The sequence below is a fragment of the Brachypodium distachyon genome, chromosome 3, assembly GCF_000005505.3.
Source record: "Brachypodium distachyon strain Bd21 chromosome 3, Brachypodium_distachyon_v3.0, whole genome shotgun sequence".
NCBI lineage: Eukaryota > Viridiplantae > Streptophyta > Magnoliopsida > Poales > Poaceae > Brachypodium > Brachypodium distachyon.
Window position 1 is genome coordinate 54,021,998 of NC_016133.3, and position 17,343 is coordinate 54,039,340.

The 17,343-nt window shown below is 49.0% G+C and overlaps 3 protein-coding genes across 3 annotated transcripts; 1 reads left to right on the forward strand and 2 right to left on the reverse strand.

The window, feature by feature from the left end:
• Nucleotides 1–928: 928 nt before the first annotated feature.
• On the forward strand, nt 929–2,612 carry LOC100843567 (mitogen-activated protein kinase kinase 5). The gene has a single exon (XM_003570214.4). It carries the CDS (start codon nt 1,149–1,151, stop codon nt 2,220–2,222), a length of 1,074 nt encoding a protein of 357 aa, XP_003570262.1. The 5' UTR covers nt 929–1,148; the 3' UTR covers nt 2,223–2,612.
• Nucleotides 2,613–7,487: 4,875 nt separating this feature from the next.
• On the reverse strand, nt 7,488–10,822 carry LOC100821623 (U-box domain-containing protein 35). The gene is made up of 6 exons (XM_003572837.4): nt 10,370–10,822; nt 10,191–10,285; nt 9,748–10,090; nt 9,359–9,672; nt 7,964–9,274; nt 7,488–7,881 (listed from the first exon to the last, which is right to left on the reverse strand). The coding sequence occupies exons 1-6, from the start codon at nt 10,539–10,541 to the stop codon at nt 7,789–7,791; spliced, it is 2,328 nt and encodes a 775-aa protein (XP_003572885.1). The 5' UTR covers nt 10,542–10,822; the 3' UTR covers nt 7,488–7,788.
• A 164-nt stretch (nt 10,823–10,986) lies between these two features.
• Nucleotides 10,987–15,079, reverse strand: LOC100843878 (putative lipase C4A8.10). Its single transcript, XM_003570215.4, has 10 exons — nt 14,618–15,079; nt 14,467–14,534; nt 13,616–13,686; nt 13,228–13,479; nt 12,492–12,655; nt 12,347–12,402; nt 12,183–12,235; nt 11,946–12,066; nt 11,558–11,655; nt 10,987–11,348 (listed from the first exon to the last, which is right to left on the reverse strand). Exons 1-10 carry the CDS (start codon nt 15,049–15,051, stop codon nt 11,277–11,279), a joined length of 1,389 nt encoding a protein of 462 aa, XP_003570263.1. The 5' UTR covers nt 15,052–15,079; the 3' UTR covers nt 10,987–11,276.
• Between the last annotated feature and the right edge of the window lie 2,264 nt (nt 15,080–17,343).

Consider the following 17,343-nt stretch of genomic DNA (forward strand, 5'->3'; position numbering starts at 1 on the left):
CGCATTACCAGATCACATCTAAATCTACCTATTTTGTGGGAAGAAGAGTGTGATTAATATACTACACTAGAAAAGAATTGTTCACAGGATCCACCCCACCAATTACAACTCGTTAGCAAACGGGCAATAGTTTTGGACTGTATAACGGTTGCTTCTTTGTTCAACTTAACGCCAATCTTTTCCTTCCTCCGATTGTCATTGTTGCTACCATACTTCGTTGTCCACTCATCGACCCGCTCTTGAACGTGAGCCCATGGCTGGCATCGCCACCTCTTCGCACATTTCTAGAATCCACTCTTCCACCACATCCCATTGTCCATGCCTCTCAAGTCTCGTGTGCAGCTATTCCTCGTACGTGCTAACAGCTCACTAACATTAACTACTTCGGTTAGAGCTCCTTGTCCGCCTCTCTTTGCTGGCATCAAGAGGTTAAAGAAGGCAAGCGTAATACAACGAGCGAATAAAACAACTTTCTATAAATACACACATTTTTTTGTCCGTACATGTCATACTCGTGTAGCGGATAGAAACCATGCTTACCTTTCGTCTATGAACAAGTTATTTGGTCCATGAGGTACTCCCTCTGTTCGAGCTTTTTTTACCACATAATGCACAATATGGACATTTATCCCCATTTCTAAACAGGATATCATCCTTTCCTGTCTTCTCGGTTGTATATGGTTTATTTGGAAAACTACGTACAAGAAGAGAATTAGCAGAGATGACACACAGTAGAGTACTTGAATCATGCACCGGAGCAAAGGGCGGAACCGGTAAATAGAAACGGCATCGGTTAGCACGGCCACGGCGAAAAGGGGAAAATCTGCAGGAAATTTCATCCGTTTCTCTCTTGCCAGTGCCCCCCGGCCCCGGCGTCACGGCCACCTCTTGGCCTCCCTTCCCTCGTTTTCCTTCGCGTCTATAAAAAAACACTCGTCTCTTTCGATTCCGTCTTCCCCTGCCCTGCCTGCCCCACAGCGACCTCTTCTTCTTCTTCTTCTTCCCACCCCAACCGCACGCCGGCCGCGAGCCTGATTGATCACCGACGCGGTAGACCGCTCCGGCCGCCGCTCTCGCGCTCGCGCGCAGGGGAGGACTAGCCGGCGTCGAGCCAATCGCGTGACCGGCGAGGAAAGAGTGCGAGCACGATGCGACCGGGCGGGCCGCCGAACGCGCGGCCGCAGCAGCCGGGCACCCCGGGGCGGGCGCGGCGCCGCCCGGATCTCACGCTGCCGCTGCCGCAGCGGGACCTCACATCGCTCGCCGTGCCGCTGCCTCTGCCTCCCCCGCCGTCCTCCGCGCCGTCCTCTGCCTCCTCCTCAGGTTCGTCCCTATCGTCCATGGGCGCGCCGACCCCGCCCAACTCGGCAGGCTCCGCGCCGCCGCCCCCGCCGCCGCTCGCGGAGCTGGAGCGCGTCCGCCGCATCGGGAGCGGGGCAGGCGGCACGGTCTGGATGGTGCGCCACCGGCCCACGGGGAGGCCCTACGCGCTCAAGGTGCTCTACGGGAACCACGACGACGCCGTGCGGCGGCAGATCACGCGCGAGATCGCCATCCTGCGCACCGCCGAGCACCCGGCCATCGTGCGCTGCCACGGCATGTACGAGCAGGCCGGGGAGCTGCAGATCCTGCTCGAGTTCATGGACGGGGGCTCCCTCGAGGGCCGCCGCATCGCCTCCGAGGCCTTCCTAGCCGACGTCGCGCGCCAGGTGCTCTCAGGCATCGCCTACCTCCACCGCCGCCACATCGTCCACCGCGACATCAAGCCTTCCAACCTCCTCATCGACTCCGGCCGCCGCGTCAAGATCGCCGACTTCGGCGTCGGCCGCATCCTCAACCAGACCATGGACCCCTGCAACTCCTCCGTCGGCACCATCGCCTACATGAGCCCCGAGCGCATCAACACCGACCTCAACGACGGCGCCTACGACGGGTACGCCGGCGACATCTGGAGCTTCGGCCTCAGCATTCTCGAGTTCTACCTCGGCAGGTTCCCCCTCGGGGAGAATCTCGGCAAGCAGGGCGACTGGGCCGCTCTCATGTGCGCGATTTGCTACTCCGACTCGCCGGCTCCGCCGCCCATCGCCTCCCCAGAGTTCAAGAGCTTCATCAGCTGCTGCCTCCAGAAGAATCCGGCGAGGCGTCCGTCCGCCGCGCAGCTGCTGCAACACCGCTTCATCGCCGGGCCGCAGCCGCAGGTCCTCGCCGCCCCACCGTCGTGAAAACCGGCCATAATTTGGATGGATTCCCGTGTCGATCCGACCCGGACATGGATAGATGGTGGGGGCAATGAGACAAGGGATCTAGGGGGTTGTTCTTCTTCCTAGCCATTTTGGTATTCAAGCCACCACTAAAAATTCCCCTCATCCCCTGTTGTTGTTATTGCTGCTGCTCCAGAAACTAAGTCACATTTTATTTCTAATCTTCTACTGTTTATGTTCTTCCAAATGAATGATCATATAATATGGGTTGTTCAGGAAACAGTTTCGTTCATCAAATTTTCAGCATCAATCATTGGAGCAGTAGTAGGTTGTAGAGAGGCTTCTTGGATTCTGCAGTTCTGAGATGTATTGGATAAATGGATCATGCCATCATGGAGCAAATCTTTGAAATGGGAGCGAGCCAACTTCAATCGATTCCCCTCTCCCACTTCTTTCTCTGGCGTTGTTGCTGAATCGCACCTCTTTATTCCCCTGAAAAAGACGGGGTAGCCATGCTCAGCCGCAATCATGCAATTCCACAAACGAATAATAGTTATATGTAGTATAATGCAATCCATATTTGATATTCCGGCCGGCCTTTGTGGCTCTCCCTTGTGGGTTGCGCTCTTCTTTTGGGCCGGCGCAGATTCTGGTCATTGTTGGGGTTTACGCTTATTAGCATCCCGTCCTAATTTCCTTGGTGTAAAAAGGGCAGCATACGAGACGAGGAAGGGCGCTGGGCAGAGGAGACAGCACAGCAGCAGCAGGGGACACTGGGCCTCTACCTCTTTCTCTTTGCTCTGCTCTGCTGTGTTGGGAGAGGGACTTGTGCATAGAAATGGGTAGATTTGTAGGCCTGCGAAAGGGGCGACACATAGAAAAGGGGATGACGAGAGCAGAGCGGCTCCTCCAGTAAGGAGAGCATGTGGGCAACGGAGAGGGTGTTTCGCTTGCGTTTGTGTACACGTTACGCACGGCAGGGCACGGCAGTCCGGTACTGGTAAGTGGGGCCAGATTGGAGGAGAAGATGAAACGGGACCGTCTTGTCTTGCGGAGCGGCTACACAAAACTGGGACAAGTAATTTTGATAGGAGAAAGTATCACATTTAGAAAAATGATTTTGATTGCTTAGACGTTGGATCTGGTTTATGTTTTAAGATTTGAAACGAACGATGAATGGGTAGAGTTTGGATGACATCCAAATCATAATCCAACAGCTCTGGTAAATCAATTGAGATGAAAGTTTTTTGCTTAAAAATCAGGCGGCTGCGACATAGCCACACCCTTAGAAAAGATCATTGCACTATTTTTCAAAAAAAAAAAGAATTGGAATTGTATTTTTTAAATCATCGGTTCTTAACTTGTGAGCATGCGCACCTCCTTGGCTTTAGCGGAAGGAATCATGGACATGGCAATGAGCCAGTGGTGTTTGCCGCTCGAGTGTGGACGCGAACAGTGTAGTGGGGTTGATGTGGGCGAGCGCACGAGCCTCATTTACTCCCGCTTAAGAGAGCATGCACGTGGCTTCAACCCGTGAGGTTGTCCACGGTGTAGGCGTGGACGTGTACCAAAGTTGGTGTGGCGAGCACGGTAGCTTAATTTCTTGGCACCGTAGAAGAGAGCATGCACCAACTCGAACTCGTGAGGTCAGCACAGGAGTGTGGGTGTGGGACCTAAGATGGAGTTGGCGTGGGGACCACATGAGCTGCATGTCGACAATAAGTATTTATATCAATACGAGAAGACTAGGCATGATGCTCGATGACAATTACAACAGATGGGTAGAACGCCACAACTCTCCTTGATCTTGGTGGAAAACAACCGACGAGAGGGACGAGGCGAGCTACTCTAAGAAATAGTAGGAGTCAGTACGAAATTTATCAAATTGTCCTTATTGCAAAGAGGTCATTCTTGAAAAATATGAGCCAAATGACTTTTGTTTTATTTACGTGTCTTCTAAGTTATCGTTTATCCTAAGTGGTGTCGCTAACAAAATCCCTGTGTACATCTCTGAGATAGTGTAGTACTGTGTTGTGTAATCCTTTAATATAGTGGAGACACGCTTGTTTTGTGTACATGACTGTCTACGCGTCGCACCCGGCACGCAGTCATGCGTGCATTGGCATTTGGCAGGAACACAAAACTCTTCTGCAATAGCAATTTAATTCTTGTCGCAACTTACCATGTCCGTGTGCATCTTACAGAATCATGTGCCGTCCTCGGGTGATGGATTCTTCCGGCGAGAGGTGCGACACGAAAGGTGCGCGTCGACGGTGAGCAGTGCCCCTAGCTACGTACGTAGGCTGCTGATGTTGTTTTGGAAGTTTCGATTCCGGCGAGGGAGTTGTGACGAGGGATCACATCGCCGTCGAGCCGCAGGGCTAGGAGAGGGGTTAGATGCATGCAACTGCTTTCGAGTTCTGACATGGAGGAAAGTAGAGGACAGGGCAGCCATTGGTGCGCGGTTCCTTCTGACGTGGAATTTGCGAGGTGGGGGACCCGACTAGTATAGAGGTGGCCACAGTCCGATGAGTGCACTTTTTCAATAAACAAAGGTTTCTTGGCCAAATGGCCACCACTTCTGATCTCATCTCCGTATGTAGGACAGTGTGATGGATAGAGTTTGCACACAGAATGCCTGCACAACATTCGGTATACTAGCTTTGAAGGGCCGTTAAGAGCAGGAATAATAACAGACTATAAACTGGCCATAAGAATTTAGATACAATTTGTGCTTAGTTGGAGGGAAGAAAAAAGAAAGCAGGATGTAAACTAATAGCCAGTTGCAGCACAAGCTTCAAGGTTATCTATGAGACTGAAATGTGGATCATGTTTTAATAAAGTACTACAACTTTATAACCCACTATTGTACTCCATGCGCTAGTAATTAGACTGGCTATAGAGAGTTTATAGCCAGATGTTGGCTAGTACTATTATTTTGCTCTAACCGTATATTGTTAAATCATCCTCACACAACCATAAGGACACTCCCAATGCGTTGTATCTTAATTTGTATCTTATATATTAAATACACATTTAAATACAATCCCTCTAATGCTTTGTATCTTAGTGTTGTATCTAAACATGCTCTCGTTTATTATATTTTGTGAGAAAGCAATTATAAGTTTTCTTGGGTTTAATGCTAAGAGTTGTATCTACATTAAAAATACAATGCCTCTCTCTTTCTTCATTAAATAGGTGGCACATCATATTTTTGCTTAGATGGCATGCTTAAGATACGGTATATCTTGGAGCATTGGGAGTGCCCTAAGCACACACTCATAGAGCAGGCTTTTGAAGTAAAGAAGTCAGCAGAGAAGGTTTGTGACCTGCCTAGAGATAGAATTATCCTACTAATCATACAACCAATGGTTATGTGTTTGCGGCCTGTATTTAGCGGCCTCATCCACTTCAAAGTCAGCATGCTGTTGGTTCCGCTCAGCTCCGAAGGCGAACATCCAGGCAAAGAAAAGAGAAGAGGATCACGGTGTTGAAGCAAATTATTTACACGAAAAGCCTCGGTGGGATATGCTTACCAAGCAACAAGCGTAAATATGGTAGAGCTAAAACAAATGTACATGCATGACATTCTGCAGGTACATCACCCTCTTTTAGACGGAGTAGCTCCCTTCCAGTCAGCAGCAAAAAAGATAACATTCAACATTTTCTATATATGCAAAAATATATTTTAATAATTTTGTTTTGTTTAGCTTTTTTTGCAATTCAGTTCTACCTAGTTCAATTTATCATATATTGTTTAGTGACTAAATATTTGTGTGTTGCTACAATTTAAAGTAATTTAATCTTCTGTATTAAATGTGTTCTTTAAATATTTGGGTCTCATTCATCAACTTTGTTCCAAATATCAATTAATATCTACCGCATAGAATATATAGCAATGAATATGATTTGTAAGCAGTTTCCAGGTGTAGGGAACGGACAAGCAACGTTTCAAAGTTTTGTAAGAGTAAATATATAGTTACATTTTTGTTTGTAAAGATATCTTCATATTCTAATAAGCAAGATTTTTCTCCATACTTCTAGAGATATAATATCTCATCAGCAAAAACTACAGAAGCCGAATCATGATATGTCAAAACGAAACTTCTTATAACTTAGGTAAAGAAAAATACACCACATGATAATGATTCTCTATTGTCATTAAGCAAGAAATGGAGGTAAAGAGAAGGCAATTAAGGCAAGAGTGATCAATCGTGCATGCCTGCATGGACATCACCTGGATATAGCCAAAATAATTAAGAGGGTGTCCTAAGAGAAACGCTTCATGAGTCGTGGTTAAAAGGATGGGGAAATAGACAAGTACAAGCAAAAGACAAATTCTCATTTTCATAAGATGAATTATGCGACTATCTTGTTTTTTCACATGGGTCGTGCCTAGGCATGCCTTCCGCCTTAGTGGGGCAGCACGACACGACCCGTTTATATGTGAGTCCGAGTGTCAGGCCAGGCTAAGCCCGGTTTGTAGCGAAGCGAGCCGTTGGCCTGCTAATACATCTCTCCCTCCCTCTGTCCCGTCTCGTTGGCGAGCGCTCAGTCCCCCTCACTTGGAAGAAAATCATATGATACTAGGTCTAATTTTCCATCGTGTTGAAACTTGTTAAATCTGTTACATGTGATGTTGCAAACGATGAAAATCTCGTTTACTCTTTGGTTTGATCGTTCTCGGTTCCTCTTTCGCGCGCAAAAAAGTTCTCGGTTTCTCTGGTTGGGTGTCAAAACAGATTGCTCTTAATCGATTCCAGGACATAAAACGACATCGCATGTCTTGTGGTTCTTCAGTTCGTCACCGACCCCTGTCTTCTCTCTCCATCTGGCGGCGACGGGAGATTAGGCGGCGACCTCCACGGCAGCAACCTTTTACGACCCCATCGTCCACTGCTGCAGGTACCTCCTCCTCCTCCTCCCTCTCGTTCGTCGATGCTACGTGGTGGCACTACCCGGCGCCAGGGCCAGCAACTGGTGCTCCTCGACCTACGTGCGATGTCTGTTCCATTTCCTCCCGTTGTCCCCTTCTACCAGTAAAGGTGGGGTTAAATATCATATCAAATATCCCCTAGTATTAGTCTAACTCGATGGACAACCAGACCAGATCGGGTCTCGCAGGCTCGCTCCGAGGCTTGTCTTCCTCCTCGTGCCAGTGCCACCAGCACTGCCGAGACGGTATACTATATTTTCAGAGTCGAGACAGGCAGGCGACTCTGCTTTTTCTGAACGAGGCACGTCACCACAACACATGAAACCATGTCTCCAAAATCACAAACGGAATGGAAGAAGCAGTCAGCAGGAGTGCCAGGGTCGTTTCACAACGCATCTGAATCAAGACATGATGCCTACGTACTAGGTCTTTACACACGGCCGGTCTCAAGAAAGAGTATACAAGTTTACAACCACAAGTGCATGCGTCAAATTGCCGCAGGATCGAGCTAGCTACCGGACGAAACCACGAGAAAGATTATGTTAATTAATCATGACCAGGTATCAGTACGCAGTATTAAGCAGCATGTTCAAGAGTCGATCTTGGAACGACTGCTCTGTTCGTAAGGCCTACTACTGCTGTCAGAGACTCTCAGTTGTAGTTGGGCCTTCGCCCGGGCATGGCAGCCTGGCTCGCGTTGGCGGCGCCGTACTGCGACCTCGCGAGCGGATCGCTCATCCTATCCTGCAACCAGACGACGATTTAAATCAGTTCGTTCGTGTCAGCAACATTGCAATTGCACGGAGGAATAATAGGAGGATCTTACGGGTCGTGACTGTGGAATGGAGGCGTTGCTGAGGTAGGCGGAGCTGTGCATGCCGCGGCCGGCGCCGACCATGGGGTTGCAGAACTGCATGTTGTCCTCGCCCAGCGCGCGCAGGCGGTTGAGCTCCGGGAGCACGCCCGTGGCGAGGTCGGGCCGGTCCTTGCGCCGGAGCTCGCAGCACCTGAGCGAGATCTCCGCGAACCGCCGCGCCTCGTCGACGGGCCAGTCGTGCACGGCCGGGTCGAGCAGGTCGGCAATGGTGCCATGATCGAGCGCGCGCGCGACATGGTGGGTGAGCCCCATGGGCGGCCTCGCCGTGACGATCTGCAGCAGCATGACCCCGAGCGAGTACACGTCCGACTTCACCCCGAGCATCCCGGTCTGCTGGTACTCCGGGTCGATGTAGCAGAAGGTCCCGGCCGCGCTCGTCATGTGGCACTGCGTCACGGTGTCGGCCACGGACTGCGGCACGAGCCGCGCCAGCCCGACGTCGCTGATCTTGCTCACGTAGTTCCGGTCCAGGAGGATGTTCCCGGGTTTAAGGTCTCGGTGCACCAGCGGCTCGGGTTTTGCCTGGTGCAGGAAGAGGAGGCCCGTGGCGATCTCGGCGGCGATGCGGAACCGGTGCTGCCAGGGGAGCGCTGGCCCGTTGCGGTGGAAGAGGCAGTCGTCGAGGCTGCCCATGGCCATGTACTCGTACACGAGGCAGCCGTACTCCGGGCAGGCGCCCAGGAGGAGCACCATGTTTGGGTGGCGGATGCAGCTGAGGACCTCCACTTCTTGCTGGAACTGCGCCTTGCCCTGGGCGGCGTCGGGCCGGAGCACCTTGATGGCCACGGGAGTGTGGTCGAGCTGGCCCTTGTACACCGGCCCGTACCCGCCTTCGCCGACTTTGCGGGAGTCGGAGAAGTGGTCGGTGCCGATCTCGATCTCCTCGATGGTGTACCGGCGGTACCTGGCGGATGACGACGAGCCACCGGAGCCCGCGGAACGGAGCCGCTCCTCGGCTTCCTTGAGCGCTTTCCTCTCGGCTTGGATCCGTTTCTGGGCCTCCAGCTCTGCCAGACGCTGCGAGGCCTCCGCCGCCTCGATGGCAGCGCGGGCCTTGGCCTTCTCCTGCTCGATCAGCGCCAGGGCGGACTCCTCCGTCAGCCGCCCGTCCTGCGACCGCTGCTCCTCCTCGGCCTTCCACCGCTGCAGCTCCATCGCCTTCTGCTTCGCGGTAAGCGCCTCCTTGCACGCCGTGCTGTACATGTCCATGGTCTGCTTTAGCTCCAGCTTCAGCCGCCTCATCTCCGCCTCCATGTCCTCCTGCGATGCAACGAATCGACCCGATTACATACGAATGTAATCTGCAGCACTGCAGGAAATGTGAAATGGTGTTCGATCATGTACCACTCCGGAGGCGGTGCTGGTCTGGGAGTTGGAGGTGCTCTCGTTGCCGAAGGAGTCGCCCCAGAGGCTGCCGCCCGGGCGCACGCCGTCGAAGCTGTCGTACTGGCTGTCCGACCCGGTGGACAGCCGCGGCGGGTACCGGTCCACGCTCCGGCGCGGGCCGCCGATGAACGATATGTCCGACGACTCCGGCAGCGAGAAGTCCGGGAACGCCTTCCTCGCCGACGTCGTCGGGCCCCTCGAGAACGGCGACATGATGAAGTTGTCCTGCATCGGCATCGTCGGGAACCCATCCGCCGAGTCGCTGGGCATTGCTGGTTGCAAGAAAGAGTTGGAGAGATCATCCCCAGGCTATTAGCGTCGGTCAGAAATAGCAAAACCGAGAGTACCTCGTGCTGCGGGGGGAGGAGGAGGCGTCCATTTCTGCTGCGCGGGAGCTTGCTGGTCGTGCGGCTTGGCGCCCTGGATCATGGACCGGAGCGGCGAGACGGAGGGCGCCGGGCGGGTGGCCTGGCGGACCGAGGTGACCTTGCCGCCCTTGGTGACCACGTACACGCTGCTGAAGTCCGGCGCCGTCTTGGAGATGCTGGTGGGGATGTCCGCCTTGAACCTGACGAAGCTGTTCCTGGTGCAGGCCCCGACGACGATCCTCTCGATGGCCGCGTGCGCCACGAACTCCACGATCGACTTGGACACGTCGTGGTCGTCCAGCACCACGTCCTTGCACTGGATCTGCATATGCCATATTGCCACCCAAACAAACGAGAGCCGATCAAGCTACACGGAAGAGAAGCGAGACGGATGCAATGTGTGTGCGTCGGGGTTCGTATACGTCTTTGCGGGTGCAGAAGCAGCGGAACGGGAGGAAGAGGTCCTTCATCTGCGGGTCCGTCGGCTGCTTGTATCCGGCGGCGTCCTCCACGCCTCCTGCAAATTAACGCACGCATAAGGCGTCACCACCATGAATTCCATGGACAACCTGAGGTGAGGAAAGGAATGGTGTCTGCTCGCCTGAGGTGCCCCTGGTGTTGACGTGGACGAGGATGATGGTCTGGCCGCGGTGGACGAGCGTCTCGGTGGCGTACTTGAGGGCGTTCTGGCTGTTCTTGTCCTTGTCGATGCACACCGCCACCAGCGGGTAGCTCCCGCCGCCGGCGGCCTCGCCGTCGCTGTACTTGCCCATCCCTACGCCCCGCCGGCCGGTCAATCAGCCAGCCAAGCTCCGTTAATTTGCTGCCTCCTTCCCTTTCGCCCTGACTGGTGGATCAACTTCTTGGCCGGCAGCTCTCCCCTGCTAATTCTATCTAGTACCTCCCCCCGTCTATGCTATGGAAGATTGCAAGGGGAAGAGCTATTGTTCGTGAGAGGAGCTTTTTAGGCGTTTGATCCTGTTCGCTGACCTGTATTGACTATTATTAAGCATGGCGTTGAATGCATGTGGATGTGGTGTTTCTTAGAGACGACCCGTCAGAATGTTTCCTTTTTTTTCAGCTCGGTTAACGGATGACCACCGGTTCGGCTCAGTTTCCTCTTTCGGCGTCTCCATCTTTGCAGTTGCATAACCGTAACATCATGTTTTGTTCCAACATACAAATGGCGCGTACGAACCTAAGTTTGCATCTTTGCAGTTGCATAACTGTAACATCATGTATTGTTCCGACATACAAATTCCAATGTACCAATCTTAGTTTACCGTATCTACAATATTTACAGTGTGGGGCTAATATGTACAGCACTATAAACTAATCTTACAGTATTATAACAATGAAATCAGGAGGTCGCGTGTCCTGCTCACCTTTATATGTGTGGGTCTTTCAGGACATCGATAGCCTAACTAGATTGGAGTTAGCGGCCGCATGTAAGACGAGTTACATCTCCAGCTGAATTCATTTGGAAACAATCGGCAAGACAGGCCAGCCTAAACAATAAAATTGTCTATCATATGGTTGATGACGTCTTCTCCTTCCAAGTTCATTGGATGCGTCCTAACCTGCATGCAGTGCCAGTCCACGGTCAATCGCCTAATGTTCTTGCAATGCAATTATGCAATTTTATTCGTAAAAGTAGAATTTAGTAAATCATGCAAAGTTTTACTAAATCTAACAGCAAAAGGTCGTTTTGTCCATTCCAATTTGACACAGTGCTAATTAATTCAGGTAACAGTTGTTGCCAGTTGCAGTTACAGTGGTTCAAGCTTACCTGGATATTGTAATGGGCGTTATATTTTAGCCGGCTCTCATGAAAGCATACATCCACACGTTCCCAGGTTACTTGTGTAAGGCCACTGATCATCATCTCTGCAATAACAATATCATGTTACAGCAAAAAAAAAAAAAACTAACTAACACAAAATCTGTAGTTTAAAACAGTGTGCAGTATACAGTGCACACCATACTCTGATCCGTAGTTTAAAAATTCCAAGTTCATGAGTTTACTGCTGATACGCGAGTTTTAGAATCCTCTACTGATCAGCAACAATTTGGTTTGCAGGTTAGTAAAACCTTCAAGCAAATTTTACAGGGAGCTCTATCAAATGAACAAAACTAAGGTTTCAACACCACGACGTATGTATTGCAATGATTATTACCTTCAAGACTATCTGCGAGTGAAGCTTCTACAGAATCCTCTTGCTGATGGCTCTCGGGTTTAGCACCAGTATCAACATTAATAACATGCGGATACTTCTCATCACTTGCTGTTAATGGGAGCTAAACCACGCAGAAAGGGAAAATAGTTAAAAAAAATGTTGGGGAAGGGGGGGCACAGAAGGATTGAGGATTGTTAATGCTTCTTGACAGACATTGGAAGAGAGCTCATAACTTACTTTGGGTAGCTCATGCTGACGCCGAATCGATGATGTTCTCCAACCAACTATATCTTTATCGAAGTTAAGGACACAGATATTCAGAGTTGATTCTTGAACAATTAATCAAAATTTGTCATAATGTAAAATATATAAAGTTCCAGTTTGTGACATTTGTTGGATACGATCATATGTTATATTCGCATAGGCAACACGCCGCTTAAAAGACCTCAAAGCTGACCTGCACAAGAACAATGTAATGAGCAGCCATTGCAACAAAAAAAGGTTCGAAGGTATTAGTACCATTTTATGCAAATCGCTAGTTAGTACATGAATTTTCCAGCATCGCAATCTTCAACCATTTGCACGAGTAGTGGAGGTTTCCCATCATCCTTGTCTGAGAGGAACAAATGTTTACCCGTTCTTCCAACAATAAAATGTGCAGTTTCTGCAGCAGTTCGCTCCAAAAGTGGAACACCGAAAAGAAAGGGCAGCTGTGGAGAACATAAATGTCAGATGGGACTATAATTTTCTGCCTCAAGGATTCTTTTCTTATCAAATTCAGGCACAAACAGAATGGAACATTAAACTCATAGGGCAGGCAACCTTATGCGAGGAAGAAAATACAAGATTTACTAACATCAGTCAGCGTCAGGTAAGCAGACTTTTTAAATAGAAAAAATTACGCAGATTGTGCAGGAATGATAAGCCAGCAATGATGCTTTTATTAAGAAAGGAAGGACCTTTTCCATGGAAAATAATACTTCTACGGACTTAGCATGTGGGTCCATGTCCAGTAGTTGCATGTAATCCAGTTCGTTTGGAGCAATAATGAGATTTGCCATGCATGCACTTGTCTTCCGGGCTATTTCTTCATTTTCAATAGCAAGTTGAGATGACAAGTGCAGGAGTCTTGGACTTGTAACAATATCAGAACCCAATATAGAAATGACAGAAGCAATCAAGCAACAAAATGCAAAAAAGAAGGTATGCTAATAGGTAGGTTTAGTAGCAGGCATCTATTTTACCTCCCAATGAAAAATTGGTATAAATGCGCTAAACTTACTTGTTTATTCCACCTTGAGCCCAAGTGAGGTGTGGCTGATGCTATGAAATTCACTGGTTCTAGGCCAGCTATCATACCACCTCTATATATATTATCTTGATCAGAATGCATATCCATATTAAGGCATGGTTCTTCTCTTACTGAGTCTTCATAGAGCTTCCCAATTGCATATCTTGAAATCAATCCACCAAGTGAATGAGCAACAAAAGAGATTTTCCGCAAATTCCTTCTCCTCTGGATAACTTGTCGTACCTGGATAATCAATATCAGTTTCATGTATTATTTTGTATTCAGAAAATGCTTGTAAACACCGCATGCTTCCATTGGTCTCAGTTCAGAATTGTCTTGATGTACGAGAAGAAATTGACAAAGTCAATAATGACGATACCTCTTCAGCCAGCCTTTCACCCATTAAATCGACTCCATCATATGTTAACTTCGAATGATTGCACTCACTACCTGCTCAGACAAATTAATAAGACCCGTGTATCAATTTCTACCTGGTGCACCAGAAAGTAGTGCACGTCATGGCGTAGTCAGGTCAACGATCAATTAACCATGTAGCAAACACGGAACAGGCAACACAAGTTTTTAACTACGTTGTAGCATCTGAAAGGGGTCATTGCAGTTGTGTCTCAAGTGTCTGGGGCACTCAGCTTCATCACGTCGGGTGTAGCACTTCTTTTCAATATTATCAGAAGTTCAAACTACAATCAAGCATTCAGCATAACAATGATGACACTGGGAGTTAAATCCTGCACACTCTCAAGTTTAGTGCCTTTACAGTCGTCCTGACTCCTTTGAGGTTTTACTTTCTCTTTTGGAAGGTCTACTTCTTCATTACATACTTCAAACATCTTCTCTCCTACATGTCAGTTGTGTGTAATGCACCTCACTGTTTTCTAGCATAGCACCCCACGAGATTCAAATGACATACTCCCTCCATTCCAAAATATAAGTCGTATAAGTTATAGAAGAAACCATCAACATTTAGAGTGCCAAATCAAGATTGCTAGATCTATCATGAAATATATAACCCATATTCATACTGTCTTCCTCTGAAATAGTGGACATTAATACCGTCTGTTATAAGCTAAGTAAAGTCTAGAAAGTTTGACAATCAACAAAAGTTATACACCTTATATTTTGGAACGAAGTGAGTATATGGCAGTAGCACTGCCCCAAAAAAGTACATCCACAGCAAGCAAATTTAAATTGCAGCAACTAGTATAAACTCACGGTGCACATAGACTTTCCCCGGCAGCCTCTTCACGAACTGCTCCGCCGCAAACTTCCAATCCGCAGAACTGATTGGAGCCGCAAATTAGCTTGCATCAAACTACTGACCATCCGAAAACAAATCAAAAGCGAAGGGACAGTGCCCACCCACCTTCCGTAGAGCCCGTTTACCATGACGACGAGGTGATCGGCCTCCTCGCCGCCCACCTCCACCTCCACACGGTTTCCAGCGTCTCGCCCCTCTTCCTCAGCCTCAGCCTCAACCTCCGCCCCCGTGTGCGCGGCTGGTGGCGGGAGAGCCCGTGACAGCAGGCAGCGCACCCAGTTCCCCAAATCAAGCCTTTCGCCTCCGGGCCTCGGCTTGCGACCGAACAGCAGCCCTAGATCGAGCCGGAGCGCCGGCGGCGGCGACCACCGCGTGCTGCCCCTGCTGTGGCTGCTTCCCTGGGGCGCGCTCTTGGACTGCCCCATGGGGGAGGCGAGGCGGCGGCGGCGGCGGCTGCTGCGTGGCGGCGAGGAAGGGGAAGCGGAGAAGGCCGCGAGGGAGCACGTGGCGGAAGGGGAGAGCCTTGGAGAGGCGGGCATTCCCGGTTGCTTGAGGGGAGTGTGGGCCCACATCGACGGGTCTCGAATCGCGGAGAGGACATGTGTCACGGAAGGAGAAGTTTCTGAGGAATCGACGGCGAAAGTTTGCGGATGGCTTTGCTAGTCTCCCGTCGGACGGCTGAGATGCACTGAAGGACACTTGGCTGGAGTCTTCTTTGGCACTCAACTTGGCTCACCACCAATAGGTGGGCCTTAGAAGTTGGCTGTTGGGGATTGCTACCATGGGCGGTGGGCCGAGACCGAGAACTCAGCTACAGAGTAATTCTCTAAATCCCCAAAAGCTAATTCTCTAAAAAAAATCCCTAAGCAAATTTTAAAAATATCAAGTCTCACACCTCTATCCACGTTCCATATGGCCACCATGGCCAACACCGGGGAGCCTAAGATGTTTTTGCACAGTGAATCGACGGCCCTCGATCCGGCTGATTGCACACCATTCATTAGGTCGACATTTTTTGTTGGTGGTGGTAGCGAGCATGGTGTCAAGTGTGTTGTGATCGGTGATGCTCTTGTTTGTGCTCTCATGCATCTCATTCTTCTTCCTCGATGGTGCAATGATGAAGCAACATTGACGTCTCCGTTGACGACATCGTTCAATGACATAAGGTTCTCACATGCTGTCTCCGTCCGGAAATAAGTGATTCGGATTTGTCTAGATTCGTGAAAAGCTATCTTGAGGTTGGTTCCTATTTTCAGAGGAATTACCACATATAAAACTGGGATGGGAAACACCATTTTACCGTGGAAGGACTCATGGACTGATAATCTGTTATCAGAGAGATTTGCTAGGCTGTTTTCTTTTGCCAAGGACGAAGACATGTCATTGGAAACATATTGCAATCAGGGGAGCCTGAATGATTCTTTTCATCTTCCTCTTTCTCCTGAAGCTTTTTGCCGAAGTGGATCTGCTTGATCAAGAGATTTTGAAGGCTGACATTTCTTTTCAGCGTGTGGATGCTTGGCAGCCGGTCTGGAGTCATGTTTTTACTGCTAGTAAGTCTTATGATTTCTGATTTAGAAGAATGGTTGTTCCAAGACCTTTTATATGGATTTGGAAAACCAAAGTTCCTATGAAGATAAAGGTCTTTGCTTGGCTGTTATTGAGTGATAGAGTCAACACAAGAAACATGCTCAACAGAAAACACTTTTTCATTGGAGATGATATGAAGTGTGTGTTGTGTGATGCTGAAGTTGAAGGAACATTGGATCATCTTTTCTTGTACTGCCCTTTCAGTTTTGCCCGTTGGTTGCAGATTGGTATCCATTGGCCCCTGGATGCCCACTGTGTGGATATCCTCCCTAAGATTAGAGCAAATGTTGGCAATCCTTTATTCTTTGAGGTTTTTGCTTTGGCTGCTTTGAACATTTGGAAGGTTAGGAATAATCTAATCTTCAAAGGAGAAGTTGCTTCGCTTCAAACCTGGCGGCCTAAGCTTAAGGCTGATCTGATTCTGCTTGGTTTTAGGTTACCACAAAACCTTTATGCACATTTACTTGTTTTGATAGACGCTCTTTAAATAATCCTGGGGTCTGTCCCAGTTTGTACATATGTATTTGTAAATAGTTAAGTATTAATATACCACAATAGGAGCCTCTTCTATGGTTTCTGGTAAAAAAAAGATTGGATCTTGTCGTTTGTATTCGTTTAATTTTCTTCAATCTGATGTACATTGTTCAATACAGAGTATAAATCAATAAAATTGGATTTTTCTTCTTCTTCTAAAGAATTCATTTTAGTTTTCTCACTTCAAAAACAACATTTGCATGTTGGTAAAAAACAATATATTCACCCTATTACAAAAACGGAAAAGAAAATGATTCAATCTGTTGTATTTATGCTCGTTATGACCGAACCGTGCTTAATTGTGAATTTGTTTGATCCAACCATCAGCTAGTAACCTCAGTTGCTCTCGACAAGAAAGAAAAAGTGTGACATGTATTGGTTAAAGTGACATGAATGATCGAGAAGCGCAACAAACGATCCTTCAACGAATGAACCGATCGACCGACCAATGACAAATCCCTGGATCCTAGATCCGGTCAGCCACACACATGAAAGCATCTGTGATGTGTACCAAACGCCAGTGCCGAGCAACTTCGTATGCATGGATCACCCAATCTGCAGCCGTTTAATTACTTCGGGGGTGCAGCCGTGCAGGCTCCAATCTCTCATGCTTTGACCTAAACTCCGTCGGTCGATTGATTTCATTCCCCAAAATGTAGTACTGTCAAAACCGTCCAACCGAAACTTCAAAGAAAACGCGAATGTAC

Excerpts from the sequence above, each read along its gene's own strand:
- LOC100843567 (XM_003570214.4), top strand. The coding sequence starts at position 1,149 with ATGCGACCGGGCGGGCCGCCGAACGCGCGGCCGCAGCAGCCGGGCACC.
- LOC100821623 (XM_003572837.4), bottom strand. The coding sequence starts at position 10,541 with ATGGGCAAGTACAGCGACGGCGAGGCCGCCGGCGGCGGGAGCTACCCG. Across the intron at positions 10,091-10,190 it reads GCTTCTGCACCCGCAAAGAC|ATCCAGTGCAAGGACGTGGT; the intron begins GTATACGAACCC and ends TGGCATATGCAG. Across the intron at positions 9,275-9,358 it reads CCAGCACCGCCTCCGGAGTG|GAGGACATGGAGGCGGAGAT; the intron begins GTACATGATCGA and ends GTTGCATCGCAG.
- LOC100843878 (XM_003570215.4), bottom strand. The coding sequence starts at position 15,051 with ATGCCCGCCTCTCCAAGGCTCTCCCCTTCCGCCACGTGCTCCCTCGCG. Across the intron at positions 12,236-12,346 it reads TGCGAATATAACATATGATC|ATATAGTTGGTTGGAGAACA; the intron begins GTATCCAACAAA and ends ACTTCGATAAAG. Across the intron at positions 11,656-11,945 it reads ACTCGCAGATAGTCTTGAAG|AGATGATGATCAGTGGCCTT; the intron begins GTAATAATCATT and ends TTGTTATTGCAG.